This window comes from Saccopteryx bilineata, chromosome 2 (genome assembly GCF_036850765.1).
Source record: "Saccopteryx bilineata isolate mSacBil1 chromosome 2, mSacBil1_pri_phased_curated, whole genome shotgun sequence".
In the NCBI taxonomy this organism is placed as follows: Eukaryota; Metazoa; Chordata; class Mammalia; order Chiroptera; family Emballonuridae; genus Saccopteryx; species Saccopteryx bilineata.
Genome location: NC_089491.1, coordinates 358,936,595 through 358,958,064, shown reverse-complemented (window position 1 = coordinate 358,958,064; position 21,470 = coordinate 358,936,595). Strand labels below are relative to the sequence as shown.

The 21,470-nt window shown below is 46.7% G+C and overlaps 2 protein-coding genes across 2 annotated transcripts in view; one reads left to right on the top strand and one right to left on the bottom strand.

Annotated features, from left to right (window-relative positions):
* RAP1GAP2 (RAP1 GTPase activating protein 2) overlaps positions 1-3,167 on the top strand; it is a 490,286-nt gene extending 487,119 nt beyond the window's left edge. The window contains exon 24 of the mRNA XM_066263014.1: positions 3,158-3,167. The gene's annotated coding sequence lies outside the window, so the exon portion shown is untranslated. The remainder of the gene's footprint in view (positions 1-3,157) is intronic.
* TRPV3 (transient receptor potential cation channel subfamily V member 3) overlaps positions 1-21,470 on the bottom strand; it is a 32,890-nt gene that overhangs the window by 1,943 nt on the left and 9,477 nt on the right. The window contains exons 5-15 of the mRNA XM_066263025.1: positions 20,237-20,391; positions 19,289-19,465; positions 12,803-12,943; positions 10,902-11,182; positions 8,834-9,010; positions 7,712-7,870; positions 6,957-7,058; positions 5,705-5,778; positions 3,122-3,287; positions 1,112-1,178; positions 287-561 (exon numbers count right to left, since the gene is read on the bottom strand). Of these exons, the coding sequence (XP_066119122.1) occupies positions 287-561; positions 1,112-1,178; positions 3,122-3,287; positions 5,705-5,778; positions 6,957-7,058; positions 7,712-7,870; positions 8,834-9,010; positions 10,902-11,182; positions 12,803-12,943; positions 19,289-19,465; positions 20,237-20,391 (1,774 nt within the window). The remainder of the gene's footprint in view (positions 1-286; positions 562-1,111; positions 1,179-3,121; positions 3,288-5,704; positions 5,779-6,956; positions 7,059-7,711; positions 7,871-8,833; positions 9,011-10,901; positions 11,183-12,802; positions 12,944-19,288; positions 19,466-20,236; positions 20,392-21,470) is intronic.

Sequence of the window (21,470 nt, the reverse complement as noted above, 5' to 3'; positions counted from 1 at the left end):
CAGAAAGTTGGGGAAAGGTGTTCAAATTGCTTTAAACATGACATAAGCAATGTTCATCCACATACCACACCATGGACTCTGAGCAGAGCAACCCCATAAGCCTGAGTGCCCCCATACCTGCTGTTGACTTGGAGCTCATGGAACCTAGATGAATGCCTCCTCAAACCTGGCCAAGCACAGGAAGCTGATGCGGATTCCCAGGCCCACCTCAGCTCCACCAGCGCTGATGGTTGGCAATAGCATGTGGTGAGCTGAGCCCCTGTGAAGGCTCCCATACCAGGCTCACCTGTAGACGCCAGATGCGCTCACTCTCCTTGGAGACGTTCTCAACAGTCTCTCCCATGAGGGCAATGAGCATGTTGAGGAGGAGGACGAAGGTGAGGATGACGTAGGTGATGAGCAGGAACAGAAAGAGGATGGGGTACTTGGAGTTCTGCTGGATGTTCAGGTCACCCAGGCCTATGGTGAGCTTGAAGAGTTCCAGCACGGCGTCGCTGAAGCTGCCATAGGAGCTGCAGTCCTTGTTGTCGTCGGAACACTTCTCAATCAGCGAGGCCAGGGCTGGGAGGACATAGCGGGGTGCTCTCTTCAGTCTCACTGCCTGGTTACTTCCCCAACAAGCTCATGCATACTTGCACGGACACACATGCCCACACACTCACACACTGCAGGCCTGCCTCCTGCCCCCTTCCTCTGGCCATTTAAATTGCCATCTCCAGCCCCAGCTCTTCCAGAAGCTTCATCAAGCTGATTTTCTACAGAAAGCCCTTCCTGCCAAGCCTATCTCAGGCTGTGAGGGTCACATGGATCGATGTGCAATTGGGAGGCATATCCCACCATGGGGATGGATAAGAGTGACAGGTCTCGTTTGAATCCTAGAGTCTAAGCTTCAGTCACCCTATGATCATCCTATGATCAGGGATGATGATTTTCCCTTGATTGAGTTGTTGAGAGAAGTAAAAAGCTAATGCTTGGGAAATGCTAAGCATAGCAAAGGCTCTATTGGGAGTTGATAGAATTGTTGCTAAGGCTGCTATGTCGTTTGTCATTTTGACATCTGTATAAAGCGCTTTACAAATGTGGGAGTTACTATTATTTACAAATCAATTACCTACTCCAAATCCAAGTAAGAACACGATATATACAAACAAGAACTTCAGAACGTCATGCAAAATGACCTATAAAGAAAAAAACATGATTCGAGAGTAAAGTCTGAGCACATAATCAGTGTACATTGATCTCACTGTTTCTCATGCTCCCCCAGGCTCCCACTCTAACCATGGCCTCACACAGGCCATTCTCCCTTCCCCTTAGCCCAGTCTCCCTGATGCTCTAAAGCTCAGCCTAGACCACCTTCTCCTTCTGTTCTTGCTCTTCTCTCTCCTCCCTTCCCCCTCCCCCCTTGCCCCCCCTGGAACACAGTCTGTCTCAGTCCCTGGGATTCACCCTGTCCGTGAGCACCTTTCTTCACAGAGTCTCACATCTGGAGTCCTCACACTTCCTGGGGGCAGTGGTGTGCTGGAGCCAGCTCATACCAGCTCACCAGAGCTGATTGTTACATTTTTATAAATTTCATGAGCTGGCTGTTAAACATAGCCATTAATAAAAATTCAATCATGTGAACTTGTAAGTAAATGATACTTAAAAGGAAATAATAAACAGTCAAAACTCATAACTTCTTAGTTGTTTTACTGCGTTTTGCAATTATATATGCTCGTAAGGTTATTTACATCTATTGTAGCCTTACAGCAGAGATACTATTAATCGTATTACTATGCATCTCTTCCAGCTCAGTGTTCAGTGACATCATGTTGGTAGCTGGAAATCAGCATGGTGGGGGCATTTACACCATAGAAATTGGCAAATGCCATCAATCCGAGATTGACTCGTTTTGTTGACTATCTATATCTGGATTTAAGACAACAATGGAGAAAATGTTAAAGCAGATTAAACTTAAAAATCTGTCCTATCTGAGGCCCTGGCCGGTTGGCTCAGCGGTAGAGCGTCGGCCTAGCGTGCGGAGGACCCGGGTTCGATTCCAGCCAGGGCACACAGGAGAAGCGCCCATTTGCTTCTCCACCCCTCCGCCGCGCTTTCCTCTCTGTCTCTCTCTTCCCCTCCCGCAGCCAAGGCTCCATTGGAGCAAAGATGGCCCGGGCGCTGGGGATGGCTCTGTGGCCTCTGCCTCAGGCACTAGAGTGGCTCTGGTCGCAACATGGCGACGCCCAGGATGGGCAGAGCATCGCCCCCTGGTGAGCAGAGCGTCGCCCCATGGTGGGCGTGCCGGGTGGATCCCGGTCCGGCGCATGCGGGAGTCTGTCTGACTGTCTCTCCCTGTTTCCAGCTTCAGAAAAATGAAAAAATAAAATAAAATAAAAATAAAAAAATCTGTCCTATCTGGAGCTGTTACACTGTGAATAGCATACTGAAATAACAAAATAGTCTTCTAGTATTTGAAAACTAAAATTCAGCAAATAACTGGCTCACATCATTGACAAACGACTGAAGTTCCAACATATTTTCACTGTTTCACCTTTGTTTTACTCCTTAGAGAAAAATATCAGCCAACATTTATGTTGGAATAACATTTGTTTGTTAGTTGCAATCATAGATTAGCAACAGATATAAGAGTTCAACAAAAATCAACAAATTATTCAGCAAGACTCAACTACCTATGTGGAATTTACAATGAAGAGTAGTGTATATTTTATTATTATTTAGAAAGGAAATTGTGTGCTGCATCCTTTGTATAGTAAATGATATAATAAACATTTATGTATCAGAGTGTGTGTGTGTGTGTGTGTGTGTGTGTGTGTGTGTATTGCCAGAGAGCCAGCTGTTAAATACTTACCAGCACACCACTGCCTGGAAGTGGACCACTGCTTCACAAAGAGTATCCCTTCTCAATGCCCAACAAGCTTAGGCATTTTAGGGTCTGTACCCTTAACAGCTGACCAAAGGCAAACAAAAGCAGTAGCATTCCGAAGAAAGAGCAGCAGCCTGTCCTTTAGGCAAGCCACTTTAGCGCTCCAGACCTCAGTTTCCCCATCTGAGAAATGCACATTCTCTGAGGGCCCTTCCAGCCCGTGCATCGCCGACGCTCAGAGGGCCCCGAACCAACCTTCTGGATCATGACACTGTACATGCCCATGGACTGGAAGCCCCGCGTGTAGTACAGCATGTTCGCCCAGCCCAGGGCCATGGCCAGCACGAGGCAGGCGAGGTACTCTTTGTAGGCAAACAAGTACAAGAAGACAGACAGTATCACAAGCACAGCTTGGACAAAACTGTTCAGGAGACACAGGAGACAAGGGCCTTACTTACTTCTCAGCATCAGGGTAGGTATTAAATCCTCAACCTCCCTTTAAACCGTGAACCTTCACCCTGATGGCTGCCCTAGACCTGTTAGGCCAGGGGTAGTCAACCTTTTTATACCTTCCGCCCACTTTTGTATCTTTGTTAGTAGTAAAACTTTCTAACTGCCCACCGGTTCCACAGTAATGGTGATTTATAAAGTAAGGAGGAAGTAACTTTACTTTATAAAATTTATAAAGCAGTTACAGCAAGTTAAAGCATATAATAATAATTACTTACAAAGTACTTTATGTTGGATTTTCGCTAAGTTTGGCAGAATAAATCTTTATAAAACAACTTACTATAATTAAATCTATCTTTTTATTTATACTTTGGTTGCTCCACTACAGCCCACCATGAAAGCTGGAATGCCCCCTAGTGGGCAGTAGGGACCAGGTTGACTACCACTGTGTTAGACTATTTAAAATCCAGACTACATCGCCAGATGCAAGTCGGGCCAGCAGTGAGCTGGTTGCAGCTGACTTTTTACAAACACAGATCCCCAGGCCCCCAGGAGATTCTGGTTCAGAAGACCAGAAGTGCAGCCCAGGAGGCTGCCTATTCTTAAAATCACCCCCATGGTTTCTGATTCTCACATAGAATTTGGAACCTCTGAGGTAGACTGAGGATGCAATGAATGATTGCATTTTTAACCAAAATGATAAAAGCTGACAACACCTCTACTTAAAAGCCAGTCATAACAAAAATTCCTCAATTTTACTTTTTATCTTCTAAAAAAAGTACAATATATGCTAAGTGAAATAAGCCAGTCATAAAAAGACAAATACTGTATGATTCCACTTAAATAACATCCTAAGAGTGGTCAAATTCATAGGGATAGAAAGTAAAATGGTGGTCCCCATGGGCTGGGGAGAGGGCAGTAGGGAGCTGTTGTCTAATGGGTATAGTTTCAGTTTTGCCAGATGAAAAGAAATCTGGAGATTGGCTGCACAGCAATGCAAAAGGAATTAACAGTACTGACCTGCACGCTTAACATTGGCTAAGATGGGAACTTTTACGTTATGTGTATTTTCCCACAACTTAAAATTTTTAATATACAATATATACAACTTACACAAGATCAAAATCTACTCCTAAACACTGCATATACCATTGGTTATGTAGACATCTGGATAATAAAAATTAAAAAAAAAAAAACCTCTCTTGCTTATACATCAGCCAGTCTCCACCATTATAAAATATGTAACTAGTTAAAGTCAGGATGCAGGCAACCTGGTTTTTCTCGTGCAGTGAAAAGCAAATATTTGGGTGATCGGTGCACCTGGGACCGAAGTGAAGAAGCACATCTACACTAACAGAGCAATGAAGCAGCAGAAAAGCAGGACAATGCACTGGTGCCTTTCGTCTTCCCTAAAGTCAGTGGCTGTACAAATGGGGTTTTCTCTGGAATCACCATACTTTCTCCAAGGTGACAAACTCTCGTGTGATATGCATCATGGGGCAGTTCTGTACCTGGCCTATCCACTCACTGCAGTATCTGGGCGCCCCACCTGCCCACAGGGATGAAGAACTTGGTTTATGCCTTTGGAAGGCAGGTACATACTTAATAAAAAGCCTAGGTGTTTGGAAATATCAGGCCAAGATTCAAGATCCTATAGACCCAGCCTCCCAGACAGGAACTTCAGCAGCTATGAAGCCAACATTCTTCTACGCATGCCACAGATCCAATCAGCCTCTGCTCAGCTAGAGATGGGTCGTGTAAGCCTTAGATGTCAGTCGCACATGACCTCATTCAGACAGAGCTGAGCTGGGCTTTCTGGCAAGGGCCCTCTGGTAGCCAAGCCTGCACTAGCACGAGGAGAAGATGACATAGAGGCTGTGACTGGCTTCAATACCGCTGAAGTTCTGAGTGACTATGAGTTACTCAATTCCCTGCTCTGGGCCTCAGTTTTCATACCTGCAGATGAGACTCAATCATTTCTCAAGTACTTTCCAGCTCTGATCTGCCAGGGTCCAAGATGGCAACTTCTAGACCCCGAGCAACTTGGAGGAACTGGGCTGGAACCCTTCATAAAAAAGTAAATAGCACTGCTAAGCCTCTTCATGCCTTTCCCGTGCTGCCTGCCACCTGGGGCTCTGTGGCAGGGTGGAGTCAGCCATCACTGCAGCCAGAGGGTGAGCACTACTCTAGGGTTTTCTGGACTTCTCTACAGGCATCTACGTGCCTCTTATTACCAAAAGTAAGAGAGGAAGTCCCTGGCCATGTGAGTATGGCAGACGACTGGGACATGGTGACACGGTAGGGTGGCTATTCCAGAGGGACTCAGCTACCACCATATAAGACTTTAGCCCTGCCTGAGAGGTGGTCCAAGGGGACAGACCTACTTACAAGACGAAGTGAAACCAGGCATCCGAAAGGATGGACTGCAGGTCTGAGGGTCTCAGCAGGAAGATCGCGATGCCCTGAGGCCAGAAGAGAAAGAAAAGTTTCAGCCTCTTCCTCCATTGAGAGGATTTAAGGGAGGGGGGTATTTATCCAGGACTGAGATCAGTGTGTGAGGCCCAGCTGGAGCCCAGGTGAGAGCTACAGAGGGGACCTGTGCCCGGAGGACAGAGGCAACCCCAGGGGAGGAGTGCATGCTCCCCTAGTCTTCGTGTATCTCTCACTGTCACCCTCAGTCTCACCCCAGAACCTGGAAAACAGCACAGCATGCAGCTACCTGCCGTCACCCAAATACAGGGGGCAAAAGCAGGTTAATGATAATAATAACTAATACAATAATTAATAAATAACAATACAAAAATAAACTGTTTCACATACTCACAACTGGAAACCTACTTTTGCCCACTCCTGTATAGCTTAGCTTCCCACTGTTGGAGTCTTTGTTCATGCTGTTCCCCACACCCGCCCTGTAATGACCTTTCCCCCATTGTCCTCATGCCCAAACCTACCAGAAGAAGTGCCATTTTTGCCCTCAGCCTTCCTCCTTCCCCTGTCCCCAGTAAAAGTCATCCCTTTTCCTCTGAGCACTGGTCCCAACCCAACGCAGGAACTTTTCACCATCTATCTCAAAGTCTAGCTGTTTGCGTCCCTCTGAAATCCCCTACCAGACTGCGAACTCATTCACAGTCTTTCCTCCTTGCTATCATTTCTGCCAGTAACCACATGAGATGATGTTCAAAATATATGTTTTGACTTATTGGTTGGCTAGATGGATGGGTCGATCAAGTGGTTGATTGATAAAGAGATGGAAAGATGGAAGGACAGGAGGACAGTAGGTAAGGATGAATGGGTATTCAAATGGATGAATGAGTGGCTGGGTCAATGAGAGGGCAGGGGATTGAATGGGTAGACAGAGGGGAGAGGAGGAGGGGTTGCTGAGTGGCTGGGGTGGGTGGATAAGTGACAAATAGATGGAGAGATGAATGGAGGGGTGCACTGATGAAGTAGGTAAAATAGGCCTGCTTATTTATTTATTCCCATTTTGTGACTGAGAAATTTAAAGCTTAGAAAGAAAATGGCTCCCCCAGAGCCTCCCCCACCCCAGCAGTAATGGCAAAGGATGATAGAATCGAAACCATGCCAGCTGTCACAAGCCAGCACCACAGGCCAGTCTGGGAGAATTTCGTGGCCCACTCACCTCTTTCACAGAAATGCACACAGCCCAGATGAGCACAAACATCCTTCCTAAGAGCTGCAGCCACCCCATCTTGTGTGTCAGGGCCAAGGGGTGTGGGAGGGCCTGGGAAGAAGGGAAGGAAGGGACGGTGAAGAGAGGGAGTGAGAAGAGCAGGGGTGGTGTCAGCTCTGGAGGGAACATGCATGTACACATGCTGACCCCTCAGAATGGCCAGCAGCTAGCAGGAAGCCTAATCTCTGTACAGGGCTAGAGATGGAGCTGCAGTGCCCAGATCTCCACCGTGAGGAACATGATCCAGTTCATGCTAACAATCCTCACATCTCATGGCATTTGTCTTTATAAGAACTCATCCACATTCAGACGCTCACAGGCCCTCATCACAATTAAATAAACCTGAAACTCTGAGCCCTGGGTAATAGACGCTAAGGCACAGAGTGGTGTAAGTGACATTCCCCTACACCATATCCTGTGGCCCTCACCTCAGAAACACCCAAGCAGCTCTAGATTTAGACAGAGCCAGGGCTTCAAGCCTCCTAATTTTCCAGGTCTACCCCAGTACAGGTCAGCCTGGGCTGAGCATCCAGGGTTCAGCCCAGCTAAGCCATATGAACATATTCAGTTCCCTAAAAACTGTGAAGGACAATTAGGGAAGCCCACGAAAATCTCTCGGCCTCTCTGGGCCTGTTTCCCCATCTGCACATGGGGCGGCTCTGTAGCTCTGACCACCCATCCCCCCAATTAAGGGGCCCACATACCTCCTCTTCCCGTGGTCTGTAGTAAGAGATGAGAGTCAGGGTGATGTTGTAGAAGAAATAAAAGCAGAAGGACAGGAAGAACATGTACTTGGCAAACTTCTTCCATTTTATACGCAGCAGCGTGTGCAGAGGCTCCAGGGTCAGCATCTCATGCCGGTTCTAGGGGTAGACCACCACAGTCACCATGGAGACGGGGGGGGGGGGGGCCGGACATTGTCAGAGGCCGTCATTACAAAGGAAGCTCTGAGTCAGGACTGCCCCTGGCAGGGGTGCCAGTCATTAAGTCCAATGGACTGGTTTAGCAGGAAATGTCAGGAGAGTAATTTACTTAGGGCTCCTGAGGCTCCTCGCCAGGGGGCCCAGGCAGCAGCCAGACACCAGGGTCTTCCAGCAGGAGCATCTGACATTCAGTGGGGAGCGAAGGCTATAAGGAAGGAGTGTGGCTGCGGCTCTGGATCCAACTTAGCCCCTCTTCACTGTATAACCTTAGGAAAGCCCATGACTGTCTCTGATCCTTCATCTCCTCATCTATACAACTGATATTATTCAAACTGCCCTACCCACCGGGCTGCCCTGAGGGTCCTGAAGACCCCAGACAAGGTGGGTTCTGGGAAGCATGATCCTCGGTAAAACGTAAAGAATGAAGACCCAGTCTGCTGTAGCACTTTCTGCCACAGCCAAAAACTTCTCACTGCTGATCCTCTCTCTTGCCCTCCAGCTTCACTGACCTCTCCCTCTTGCCTCCTCCAGGTTGGCCTCCCTGTTTGCCACAGCTATGAACTCCCTGACCCTTATTTGGGGCCAAGTGTAGGGGAAAGAGGAATTCTAAGTATGGTCATATAGAATGAATAGGGAAATGGGGGAGAAACAAGATGGAGAAAGTAAACACCAGCCATCCCCGCCCCCATGCCTCCCATGATTCTGGGGCCAGGAGACCCTCACCCAAGGACCACTGGGCACAAGTGACTCCATACAGGTCTTATCTATATTGTGCCAACTCCACCCACTAAAGGAAAAAAATGGAGGATTGCAGACATGTCCAGGTAGTGATATGGGGTCTTCCCAGTGTCCCCAGAGCCCAGCCTCCGGCCCTGACCTCCCCCAGCCCTCAGGGAGACCCACATCAATGTTGGTATTGTAGACAATGATTTCCAGCACCGAGTTGTCCGTCGTGGTATCCACGTTGGTGAGGTCGTAGAGCGAGGACGACACGGGCCCATATGCCCAGTCGGTGAACTTCCTGGACAGGCTCCGCAGTGGCTTCTCCTTGATCTCACGACTGAGAATGTACTTTAGGATCTAAGGTCAGGAAGAGGAGCCACAGAACAGAGCATGGGGCCAAAAAAGCCAGGAAGGTGCTCTCATCAAGGATGGATTGAGTCTCGCCTCTGCACCAGATACTGTGACCCCTGGACCCAGCTTTATCCATGAAATGGATGAGAAACTCACTGTTCTGCCCATCTCGGCAGGGGTTGTGAATACCAGAGATAAAAGGTGCAAAGACCCTTTGCACACTGTGGGGAGACTACACAATTGGCTCTTAAAACCCAGTGCAGTGAAGAATCTAGCATCTGATATTTATGAGAAATCGTTTGTTTGGCCTGGATCTGAGAAGAAGCTAGAAGTTTTTCCAGCTTCCACATCCCACCTTCAGTCAAGACCCTGCCAGTTGAGGTTCACGACTCTGGCCAGACACAGGGTGATGCAGGACACCAGCCTTACAGAGAAGCCGGGGGACCCACCTTAAGTTAGTGATCCTCAAACTCTGATGCATATTAGGTCACTGGGGAACATTTACAATACCCCACACCATTAACTCAATGCAAATCTCTGGAGGGGGTCCCAGACACCTGTATCCTGTAAAGCTTCCTGGGTGGCTCCAGAGGGCAGGCCACATGGACAGCCACAGCTCTCCAGCTCACTACTCTCCAAAAGCTGAACCCTGAGATACCCTGGGACCCTGAGGGCCAGGGCTTCCTGAGGCACCAACCCAAGACTCAGGAGGGACCTGTTAAAGAGAGCAGTGTCAGAGCAAGTGATCTCATGAGACTCAGTGGAGTTCCCATCTCATTTCGTGTGGGAGCCATGTCTTTACAGCCCAAGCAGAGGGCTCCTAGGGACAAGACAGTTCTCCCCAAAGACAGGGACTGCGTCTTAAGCACAGGAAGGGAGGAAGCAAGAGGAGGGAAGGGGGAGGGACACAATTCCTCCTTTGTCAAAGCCATTCTCCATCCCCTCCTCCCCCACCAGGAGAATGAAAAGGTCCCTTGTGAGCTCCAGCTCTGACCACTGGACTGGGACACAATGCCCTAAGGGCACCCATTCCCCACTGCTCCAACCTTGATCTCACACCACACATGGCTCTGGCCACCAAGAGTTATGAGCCCGCCCCAGCTCAAGTCTCCACCAAGGATCCCAGTCAAGCCTTGAGTTCCACGGACACATCACACAGGCACAAAGGGTCATAAGCAGCCACATATTCTGCTGCAGTCTTGGCTCAGAGTTTCAACCTGATGGACAGGCTGGGGTCTCCCCAAAGTTGAGGAGTAGCAGCGCATTGGGACTCCTGTCTTCAGGAGAGGCTGAAGGCCCCAAGGACCAAACAGTCAGCTTCTACTCAGCATCTTGCCACACAGGAATCCTCAGCCACAAGGCATTCAAAATATTATGTCACTACAACCTTAAGGCTCCCCCACTCTGGCCCCAGAAACAGGGGGTCCCAGTGCAAGAGATAAAAACATGGAATGGGCCTGACCTGTGGTGGTGCAGTGGATAAAGCGTCGACCTGAAATGCTGAGGTTGCCTGTTTGAAACCCTGGGCTTGCCTGGTCAAGGCACATATGGGAGTTGATGCTTCCAGCTCCTCTCCACCTTCTCTCTCTGTCTCTCTCTCCCCTCTCTCTCCCTCTCTGTCTCTCTCTCTCCCTTTCTTTCTCCTCTCTAAAAAATGAATAAATAAAATTAAAAAAAAAAAAACATGGAATGTCCGGAACTAAAATGTAGAGGGCGGGCCCACGCACTGCATCTCAGCAGCTCTGTGTGGTCACTTGGAACAAACCCACCTCAGGCCATAACTATACTTCCAAACCTAAGGCTGAGAACTTCCCCTGGCCAAAGTGTGACCCATGGGGCCCCTGGGATGGCAGATGGACTAGTGCCTCCCGCCCTCCCACCTGCCACCAAGCCCCACCTCAGCCTTGCCCATCTTGGCAGCCAGCTGCAGCGGGGTGAGGCCGTCATTGTTGCGCATGGTCTCCAGCTCCCAGTTCCTGCTCCTCAGCAAGATCATGTCATACATGTGCTTAACGAAGTCATTCTGTGTCTTAAAGTCTTCGGCCACTGTCACCAGGGCATGTAAGATATTGTTGCCCCGTGAGTCCTGCGAGGTGATGTCTGTTTGCTCATTCTCCATCAGCAGCTGCACAATCTCGGGCTGGTTGGTACATGCTGCCAGGGCCAGGGGTGTCTCACCTGGAGGGAAAAGCACGGGGGGCTCAGTTCTCTCATAGACCAGAGCCGGGTTCCCCAAGTTCCAGGGCCAAAGTCCATATCCTGACCATCTCGGTAGGACTGACTGCTGAGGTTTCCTGTCCCTCTTCCCAGCTCCCCTTGTATGGGGAGAAACTAAAGTTAGATCATTGCAATAACTTCTCTTCTTATACACACCAAGCATTTTCCTACCTCAGGGCCTTTGCACAGACTGTTCCCTCTACCTGCAGTGCTATTTCTCAGATATCTGTATCACTCACTCCCTTACTTCCTTCAACTCTTTGTTCAAATGTCACCTTTTCAATCAGTCACCCTAACTGCTATATTTAACATTGAAATTCACTTCCTTCCTGTCCTAGAATTCTATTTCCAGTTCTACCGCTTTACTTATTATTTTTTAATAGTACTTATCATTTTCTAACATATTACTTAACATTATTTATTGCATTTATTATTGATGGTCTCTTTCCCAACGAGAATGAAACTTCCATTGGGGCAGGGATCTTTGTTTCATTCATTGATATATTTCAAACACCTAGCACAGTGCCTAGTGTATACAGTAAGTAGTCAACAAATATTTAAGAAGAAAGAAGGCAGGTGACTCACACAGGGTCACACAGTAAGCCGGAGGCAAAACCAGGGCTGGATAGCAGGTCTCCTGCGGCTTACCTCCCAAACTCCATCCTGTCCCCTTCCTTCAATCCACCCAACTAATGTTTCCCAACAGTGGATCTAAGCAGGCCTGATGCTCGGTAATGGACTGGACAAGACTCTGTCCACAAGGCCACCCAAACCACCTAGTTCTACTGATTCAAAACCATCCCGAAGAGAAAACAGGTCAGTGGTTGCTAGTCAGTCAGGGTGGGCTGGGGTGAGGTGAGAAGCAGGGTCGACTACAAAGTGGTACTAGAAAATTTTAGTTGTTCGTTTCCTATCCTGATCACAGTGTTACACATTTGTGCAAGTGAACAGAACTGTAAATAAAATGGGTGAATTTGACTATATCTAAATTACACATTTTAAAAAATATTTTTCACCTAGAATATCCTAATCCCAATTGCTTTTGGACTCTCTAATTTGTCGCTGAGGGAATTTTCACCCTCACACTGTTGACTCCCCTTTTGCAGTCCTGAGAGGCACTGAGCACAGAAGACAGAGGACAGAGGACAGAGGACAGAGGACAGAGCTGGCCGCCAGGACACCTACATCCACTCCATACCACACTGGGCAAATCATTTCTCTGCTTAGAACCTGTCTCTTCGCCTATAAACCAGGGCTCTCTCCTTGCTCTTCCTCCCAGATCTCTGTTCCTCTTAGACCACCTGAGTGCCTCTGAAACTACCAGGTGATACACCCTGACTGCAGGTTCCCCACCTCCCCAGCCCCTCTCTATCTGGTCCAATTCAGATGGATCTACTCCTGTTCCCACCCTGGTCCAGGTTCCGCTCTCCGGGGCAAGTCTGAGCCGGCAGAAATTCGCAGTGGGGTCTCCAATACCGAGCCCACTAACACCTCTTGGGAAAGGAGCAGAGCCGATAGCCCCTCCTTCCACCCTCCTCCTGGGCCCCACCCATTAGCCCTTGTCCGGCTGGCGGCACCCACCGAAGTAGAAGCCTTCGTGCTGGTTCTTGGGATTGAAGAAGACCCCCTTGGCGTGGGAGTTGACGTCGGCGCCCGCAGCGATGAGCAGCGCTGTGATGTCTCCCTGCCGCCGCTCGATGGCGATATTCAGCGCCGTCTGCCCTGTAGACAGAGTGGGGTGTGTTCGCAGGGCTCAGCGGCTGAGACCACCGGTGACAACCCTGTCTGGCTTCTTTCCCCTTCTGGCCTCCCTACCGTCCATGGAGCCATGTCGAAATAAACTGCCTGTCTGGTCTTGTCAACAGCTACCACGAGTCCCAGCTGTATTCTTTGCTTCATTCATTCTTATGTAAAAGCAAGGAATATTTATGGGGCACCTGCTCTGTGGTCCTGAGCCTGGAGCTGGGGATATGGTACTCACGGGATGCAGTTTTGATTCTTGTCCTGAAGACACAGTCTCTCTGAAAATTAAGTGCTATCTACAGGGAGGTTGAGGCGCTATAGTACCAGAGCAGGAGCTCTTAATCCAGTCCAAGGGGTGAGCAGCTTCCCAAAAGTGGCCTTTAAGCTGTCATCAGGTATGTTTAGGAAGACTGGGAGGAGCCAGCTCACAGCCTGATAACCCCAGTGAAGAGGTTAGAATTTTATCCTAAGGGCCATGGGAAGTCACCAGGTGTTGAAGCAGGAAAGTGACATGACCGGAGTTTTCAGGTTTTGTATATGTGCCTTTTCCGATCACTCTGGCTGCAAAATTGAAGGATGTCTTAGAAAGAGCTCAGACTTAGTGGAACTGTTGCTTCAGTGGAGAAACAGATAATGAAATCCAAAGGACCTTAGGAGAGAGTCCCAGGATGGTCTGTGGGGCTTGGGGAATGAAGGGTGTCTCTGGTGAGGCCCAGGTAGCTGGCCTGGGTGTTGGGTGGCCGGTGCCAGTGACTGAGGCACTGAACAGGAACTCCCAGTAGGGAGGTGGGGGAGGGATATCAACCCTGCTGGTGGAACCTTCAGAACCTCCAGGCTTGAAGAATATCCCACCAGAAACAGCATTTTCCAAAAAGCTGCCATCTTGCCATATATAAAAATAAATTTCTGGTGGATTAAAGAACTAAGCATTCTTAATTGGAAAACTTGTTTATAAGTAACCTATTACATAGTACAGAAACTCTTAAGCAAGATCCAAAATGCAGAAACCATAAAGAAAAAACTTAGGTGTTTGTTTACATAGAAATAAAATATTTCTGTATTTCAAAAAACACCTTAAAAAATAGTTAAATGGCAATTGGTAGGCTGGGAAAATATTTGAACATACAAAAGAGACGTGTGTTTGTTACAGCTTATAATACATTAAGAGCCCTACAAATAGATAAGAAAGACAACTTAAAAAGAAAAGAAGAAAAGAGTATTAAGCACTTCTCAGAGAAAAATATATATAGCCAATAAAAAAAGTGAAAGATGTTCAGAATCACTGGTAATCAGGAAAATGAAAATCTGAACCTAATGAGTTAATATTTTTCACCCACCAGATGGTCAAAGACAAAAATAAACAAACAAACAAATAAATAGTGAATAGTGGGGGGAAACATTACCCTTGGTGCCCCTTCTGAGGGGAGAGGAAAGTAATACCTTTTGGTGGCAAATTTGTCAGTAACCATTCTAATTTTAAATATGCATGCTTCTGGACCCAGAAAGTCCAACTCAAAGTCTTTTCCTAAAATACAAGGACACTGTGCATAGGGTCATAGACAAGAGTATGCATTGCGACATTGTTATAGCGAAATATTGGAAATGACCTGGATGTCTGTCATCAGGGAAATGGTGAAATTAGCCCCAGTACGGCTACACTCAGACTAAGCAGGTGAAGAAGAGGCAGACTTTAATATTCTGACATGAGAAGGTGTCTAAGACATATAGTTAATCTCCCAAAAAGCAGGTTGTAGAATACAAACAGTACAATATTATTCTATGTTAAATAAAGAGAAATGAATAAATAATGCTTTCTATTTCTATAGGCACATACACATATATGTCAAAAGCCTAGGGAAATCCTCAAAGCATATAGTAATTATCCCTGAAGAGAAGAGTAAGAAACAAGTGAAGACTTTTTGCTGATGATATGATCCTATACATCGAAAACCCGAAGGACTCCACAAAAAGATTATTAGAAACAATAAACCAATACAGTAAGGTCGCAGGATACAAAATTAACATACAAAAGTCCATAGCCTTTCTATATGCCAACAATGAAATATTAGAAAACGAACTCAAAAAAATAATCCCCTTCACGATTGCAACAAAAAAAATAAAATACCTAGGAATAAACATAACAAAGAATGTAAAGGACCTATATAATGAAAATTACAAAGCATTGTTAAGGGAAATCGAAAAAGATACAATGAGATGGAAAAATATTCCTTGTTCTTGGATAGGAAGAATAAATATAATCAAAATGGCCATATTACCCAAAGCAATATACAAATTTAATGCAATTCCCATCAAAATCCCTATGAGATTTTTTAAAGAAATGGAACAAAAAATCATCAGATTTATATGGAACTATAAAAAACCCCGAATAGCCAAAACAATCCTAAGGAAAAAGAATAAAGCTGGGGGCATTACAATACCTGACTTTAAACTATATTATAGGGCCACGATAATCAAAACAGCATGGTATTGGCAAAAAAAATAGACACTCAGACCAATGGAACAGAATAGAAAGCCCAGAAATAAAACCACATATATATGGTCAAATAATCTTTGATAAAGGGGCCAACAACACACAATGGAGAAAAGAAAGCCTCTTCAACAAATGGTGTTGGGAAAACTGGAAAGCCACATGCAAAAGAATGAAACTCGACTACAGCCTGTCCCCGTGTACTAAAATTAATTCAAAATGGATCAAAGACCTAAATATAAGACCTGAAACAATAAAGTACATAGAAGAAGACATAGGTACTAAAATCATGGACCTGGGTTTTAAAGAACATTTTATGAACTTGACTCCAATGGCAAGAGAAGTGAAGGCAAAGATAAATGAATGGGACTACATCAGAATTAAAAGTTTTTGCTCAGCAAGAGAAACTGATATCAAAATAAACAGACAGCCAACTATATGGGAACTGATATTTTCAAACGACAGCTCAGATAAGGGCCTAATATCCAAAATTTACAAAGAACTCATCAAACTCAACAACAAACAAACAAACAATCCAATAAAAAAATGGGAAGAGGACATGAACAGACACTTCTCCCAGGAAGAGATACAAATGGCCAACAGATATATGAAAAGATGCTCAGCTTCATTAGTTATTAGAGAAATGCAAATCAAAACTACAATGAGATACCACCTCACTCCTGTTAGATTAGCTATTATCAACAAGACGGGTAATAGCAAATGTTGGAGAGGCTGTGGAGAAAAAGGAACCCTCATTCACTGTTGGTGGGACTGTAAAGTAGTACAACCATTATGGAGGAAAGTATGGTGGTTCCTCAAAAAACTGCAAATAGAACTACCTTATGACCCAGCAATCCCTCTACTGGGTATATACCCCAAAACCTCAGAAACATTGATACGTGAAGACACATGTAGCCCCATGTTCATTGCAGCACTGTTCACAGTGGCCAAGACATGGAAACAACCAAAAAGCCCTTCAATAGAAGACTGGATAAAGAAGATGTGGCACATATACACTATGGAATACTACTCAGCCATAAGATATGATGACATCAGATCATTTACAGCAAAATGGTGGGATCTTGATAACATTATAAGGAGTGAAATAAGTAAATCAGAAAAAAACAAGAACTACATGATTCCATACATTGGTGGAACATAAAAATGAGACTAAGAGACATGGACAAGAGTGTGGTGGTTACCAAGGGTGGGGGGGGAGGGAGGACATGGGAGGGAGGGAGGGAGAGAGTTAGGGGGAGGGGGAGGGGCACAGAGAACTAGATAGAGGGTGACAGAGGACAATCTGACTTTGGGCGAGGGGTTTGCAACATAATTTGATGACAAAATAACCTAGACATGTTTTCTTTGAATATATGTACCCTGATTTATTAATGTCATCCATTACCATTAATAAAAATTTATTTAAAAAAAATAAAATAAAAAAAGAAAAAAAAGAAAAAAAAGAAAAAAGAAACAAGTGAAGAGTTCCTTTTTAACTTAATTAAAATATTTGAGTGTTTTATAATGAAATTCTATTCATATGCTGTTTATGTAACTAGAAATGACCTGCTGCCTGACCAGGTGGTGGCACAGTGGATAAAGTGTTGACCTGGGATGCTGAGGGCCTAGGTTCAAAACCCTAAGGTTGCTGGCTTGAGCACAGGCTCACTGGCTTGAGCTAAGGTTGCTGGCTTGAGCTAAAGTCGCTGGCTTGAGCAAGGAATCACTGACTTGGCTGGAGCCCCCCAGTCAAGGCACATATAAGAAAGCAATTAATGACAACAACAAAAAAAATTGATGCTTCTCATCTCTCTCCTTTCCTGTCACTGTGTGTGTGTGTGTGTCTCTCTCTCTTGTGTGTGTGTGTGTGTGCATGCGCACACGCTAAAATAAATAAATAAATAAATAAATAAATAAATAAATTGCTAGGGTGGATATCTAGAGGTCCATTATGATAATATTTCAAATGTATGCTTAAATTTTTTAATAAAGAATTTGATTGAATAAATTGGTTTTTTTAGTAAGTCTCTAAAGGCCCCTGATAAAATGCTATAAATAATATTTTTAAAGTTGTGATGGCATCCTTTTCTGCCAGACGGGGAAACTCAGGCTCAGAAAGGCAAAGTGATTGCCCGAAGTATGGAAAAATGCTACTCTTATGGTCCCAAGTAGCAGGAAGTGCTTAGAATACAGAAGGAAAGGTGTCAGCAGAGGGAAGAGCAGGGGTTGGTGTCCGGGAAGACAAGAGTAAATGGTCTCTCCCACCATGCAGAGAGAGTGTGCCCACAGCCCACCACTACCCTACCAGCAAGACACATACTCATGAAAGGAAAGGACAAGGAGAGGCTCAGAAAGCAGAGCGGTAAGGATTTACAGCCAGGGCAGCAAAACCTTAATAAAGACACTAATCTTCATTTATTCCACCCATTCAAAAAATGTTTATTAAGCACCTCTCATGTGAGACCCCAAGGGCACCAAAGAATCCACTATGGGGAAGACCGAGTCTATCCCTGTCGTCAAGGAAAACGTGCTGCTAGAAAGAGGAGTGTGTGAGTCCCTACAATGCCAACAAGAAGAAAGAAGGAGATAGAAGGGGACTAAAAGCGGAGAAGAGTCAGGACAGAGAAGCTTGAGGCACTGGCTACAGGACTAGTATCAATCCCTAGTGACAGGCTGAACACACGATACAGCTCATTCCTGGTTTGCTTTTGCAACCAGGGAACTCAGTACATAGTTCAGCATTCAGTTGTAACACTCTTCCCTGGGTTTCCTCTCTTCCAGTTGATAGCTGTAGTTTTTCACAATCCTTGACGTGTGTGTGTGTGTGTGTGTGTGTGTGTGTGTGTGTAACACAAAACCCTTACGAAACTTCAGAGTTTAAGTAAATAAATAAGAATAAAAGTAACTTTATCCCATGAGAAAAGTTAAGGGCCCAAAGTATACTCCCACCTGCAAAAAAGGTGAGATGTGTAGTGCCCCCTGGCGTATCAAGACAGCAAGCACCCAGTAATACTTGAGCCCATCATTTTTGCCACAAGCACCACATAAGATCCTAATGGGATGCTTATTGACTCCAAATATTCACCTGGGATCCCCCTTACTGATTATTTACAATGTATTTCTTGAGAAGGGAAACACTGTCCCAGGGGTCTCCTTGCTTCCTCCCTGGCCCACCTAAAAGAGAAGCCACAAAATTGAGACCCAAATGGGAGAGTTAATAATAATGACAATGATGATACTAATAGTTGCCATGTGTTGGCCCCATCCAGCTCTCTAACCTCATCTCCAGTCTTCTTTCCAGCACTCATGTGCCAAGTTCATTTCTATCTTGGGCTGTTTCTTTCATTTTATTTTCAAAGCATTGTCCATCTAGAACAGTGGTTCTCAAACTTTCTAATGCCGTGACCCCGCAATACAGTTCCTCATGTTGCGGTGACCCCAAACTAAAAAATAATTTTGGTGGCTACTTCATAACTGTAATTTTGCTACAGTTATGATTCGGGTTGTAAATACCTGATATGCATTATGTATTTTCCAATGGCTTTAGGCGACCCCGCTGGGGTCGCGACCCACAGGTTGAGAACCGCTGATCTAGAATTACCTTATTGGGAGCAGTGGCCTTCACCTGTCTTGTTGACCACGGCACTTCAGTGCTAAAAGCAATGCCTGGCATGTGATTGGATGCTGAAATTTATTTGCACAATGCAGGAAGGAAGAGAGGAGTGCCTGCTATGTGTTGAGTGCCATGACATGTGCTTCGGCTTTTAGTGACAGCAATGCCTCTGCACAGCCTGGATGTCACCCGCTGTCTACACGCCCCTCCCACAGGCAGGTACCTTCATAGGCCTCCTCGGTATACTCGGCGTTAATGAACCTGTCCAGAATGTCATTGTCATCAGCAAAGGTGAGCAGGAGCCGCACGATGTCCTTGGTGTTGGGGTTGATGTTCAGCAAGGCCTTCATCAGGCAGGTCTTTCCTGTGTCTGAGGCAGTCAGCTTGTGCATGAGGAAGTCTGTAGGCAGGGACACGGAGGGGGGCCACAGGAGGGGCTCAGAGAAGGGGAGGCCAGGGAGTGGGAGCTGCAGCCTCAGACCTCCAGACCTTGCTGCGCGCCCCCTGCTGGCCCCCTGAGCCCACGCACCCACACCTCCACCCTCCTCCAGCCCCTTTGCAGGCTCTTCCTTGGCAGAGGCCCAGGAGAGCTACTGTGAAACCCAGAGGGCTTTCACTCTGGTTTCTTTACCCTCTCCCTGGTAGGGGGCAACTTTACCCACTGCACGGCTTCCCACTGTCTACCTCAGGTCTAACACCCTGAAATCCCCAGCCTGCTCGCTCCTGGTAGCCTACAGATAGAGCTCATCCACGCCTCCTAACCTGCTACTCCCCTAGTCCCCCAGACAACGTGGGCTCCAACCTCCGTCAGGTCACCAACGGCACTACCCGACTCCTCCCTCTCCCTCACTCCCGTGAGTCCTGCCCATGCCACTACCTGAAGTGCTGTTCCCCCGCCCCCAGCCCTGCTGCTGGGGGTTCAACTCTGCCTGGACATTGGCAACCTTCCCCAGTTCCACCCCCATCCTCCCTCCAGGCAGTAGTCAGACCATGACCCTCCCCTGTCTAAGCTCCTCCATGGCTCCCCGTTGCCCTCAGAGTCAGGTTCAAAGTCCCTAAGCCAGCATTCCAGCTCCTCGCACGCCAGCCCCGTGGGTTGGTGGGAGGGAAGGTGGACAGCAGGAGCCAAGCAGGCCCCGCCCTGCACCCTCCGCCAGGGCCAGGCACTGACCCGGCACGTCCAGGCTGCGGCGCCTCTTGCAAAGCTCCTGCAGCTCCAGCAGCAGCTCCAGCAGCTCCTCTGCGCAGCCCTCTGACACGGCTGCAAAGATGCGCTTCTTCAGCCGCTTCTTTTTTCGCCTCTGCTCTTCTTTGGCCAGGTTTGCACTGAGGCCAGAAAAATGTTCCAACTCATCACAAGTGCACCACCACCCCACTCTCTCCCCGACCCCACCAGAGCTGCTGTGCCTACAGGACCCCGCACTCCCAACATCTCCATGTGCCTGTCACAATGCCTAAAATACCCCTTCCAGTTGTGCTCCGGGCCCCTGGAGGCCATGGTGCCCTGTGCAGTCTCCCCTTCTAATCCAAATGCAGCCACATTTTATCAAGATGTATATTTGGAAACACACAGTAATAAATAGGAAGGATATATGCCTAACTGTTAGTAGTGATGATCTTGAAAGTATGGGATTAAGGGAACGAGATTTTCATTTTCTTTTCTTCTTTTCTTTTTTTTAATTTAGTGAGAGAAGGGGAGGGAGAGACGGACTCCAACATGCACCCCAACGGGGATCCACCCAGCAAGTCCACTAGGGGCGATGCCCTGCCCATCTGGGGCCCTTGCTCCGTTGCAACTGGAGCCATTTTTTAGTGCCTGAGGCAGAAGCCATGAAGCCATCCTCAGTGTCTGGAACCAACTCCCTCCAATCAAGTCATCACTGCAGGAGGGAAGGAAAAGAGAGAGAGTATGTGTGCAAAAGATGTGAGAGGGGGAGAGGTGGAGAAGCAGATAGGCACTTCTCCTGTGTGCCCTAACTGGGAATCGAACCCAGGACTTCCACACACCAGGCTGACGCTCTATCACCAAGCCAACCAGCTAGGGCTGAAATTTTCATTTTCATTTTTTGTGCTGTTTGAATTTTTTTTATCTATTCCTCCCCGCCCCCACACTCCAAATAGGCATACCTGGTAACGTGTTGATGTGTATCCTTTGTTTGTATAAATATGTGTTCTTGCCAAGTGCACATTGATGTTTGATTGTATGCATGTATTTTAAACTTACATATATGGCATTGTGTTAAGTTCTCATTCTGCTGCATACAAGGATAGATAGGTATTACTTTTATAGTTTATAAAATGGAATACTCCCCTCACAATAAACTTCTTTTACATCACAGCCATGGGCCCAGACATTTGTTACAGCCTCCCGGGAATGGACGCTCCTCTCTTTCTTTCAGGGTCCA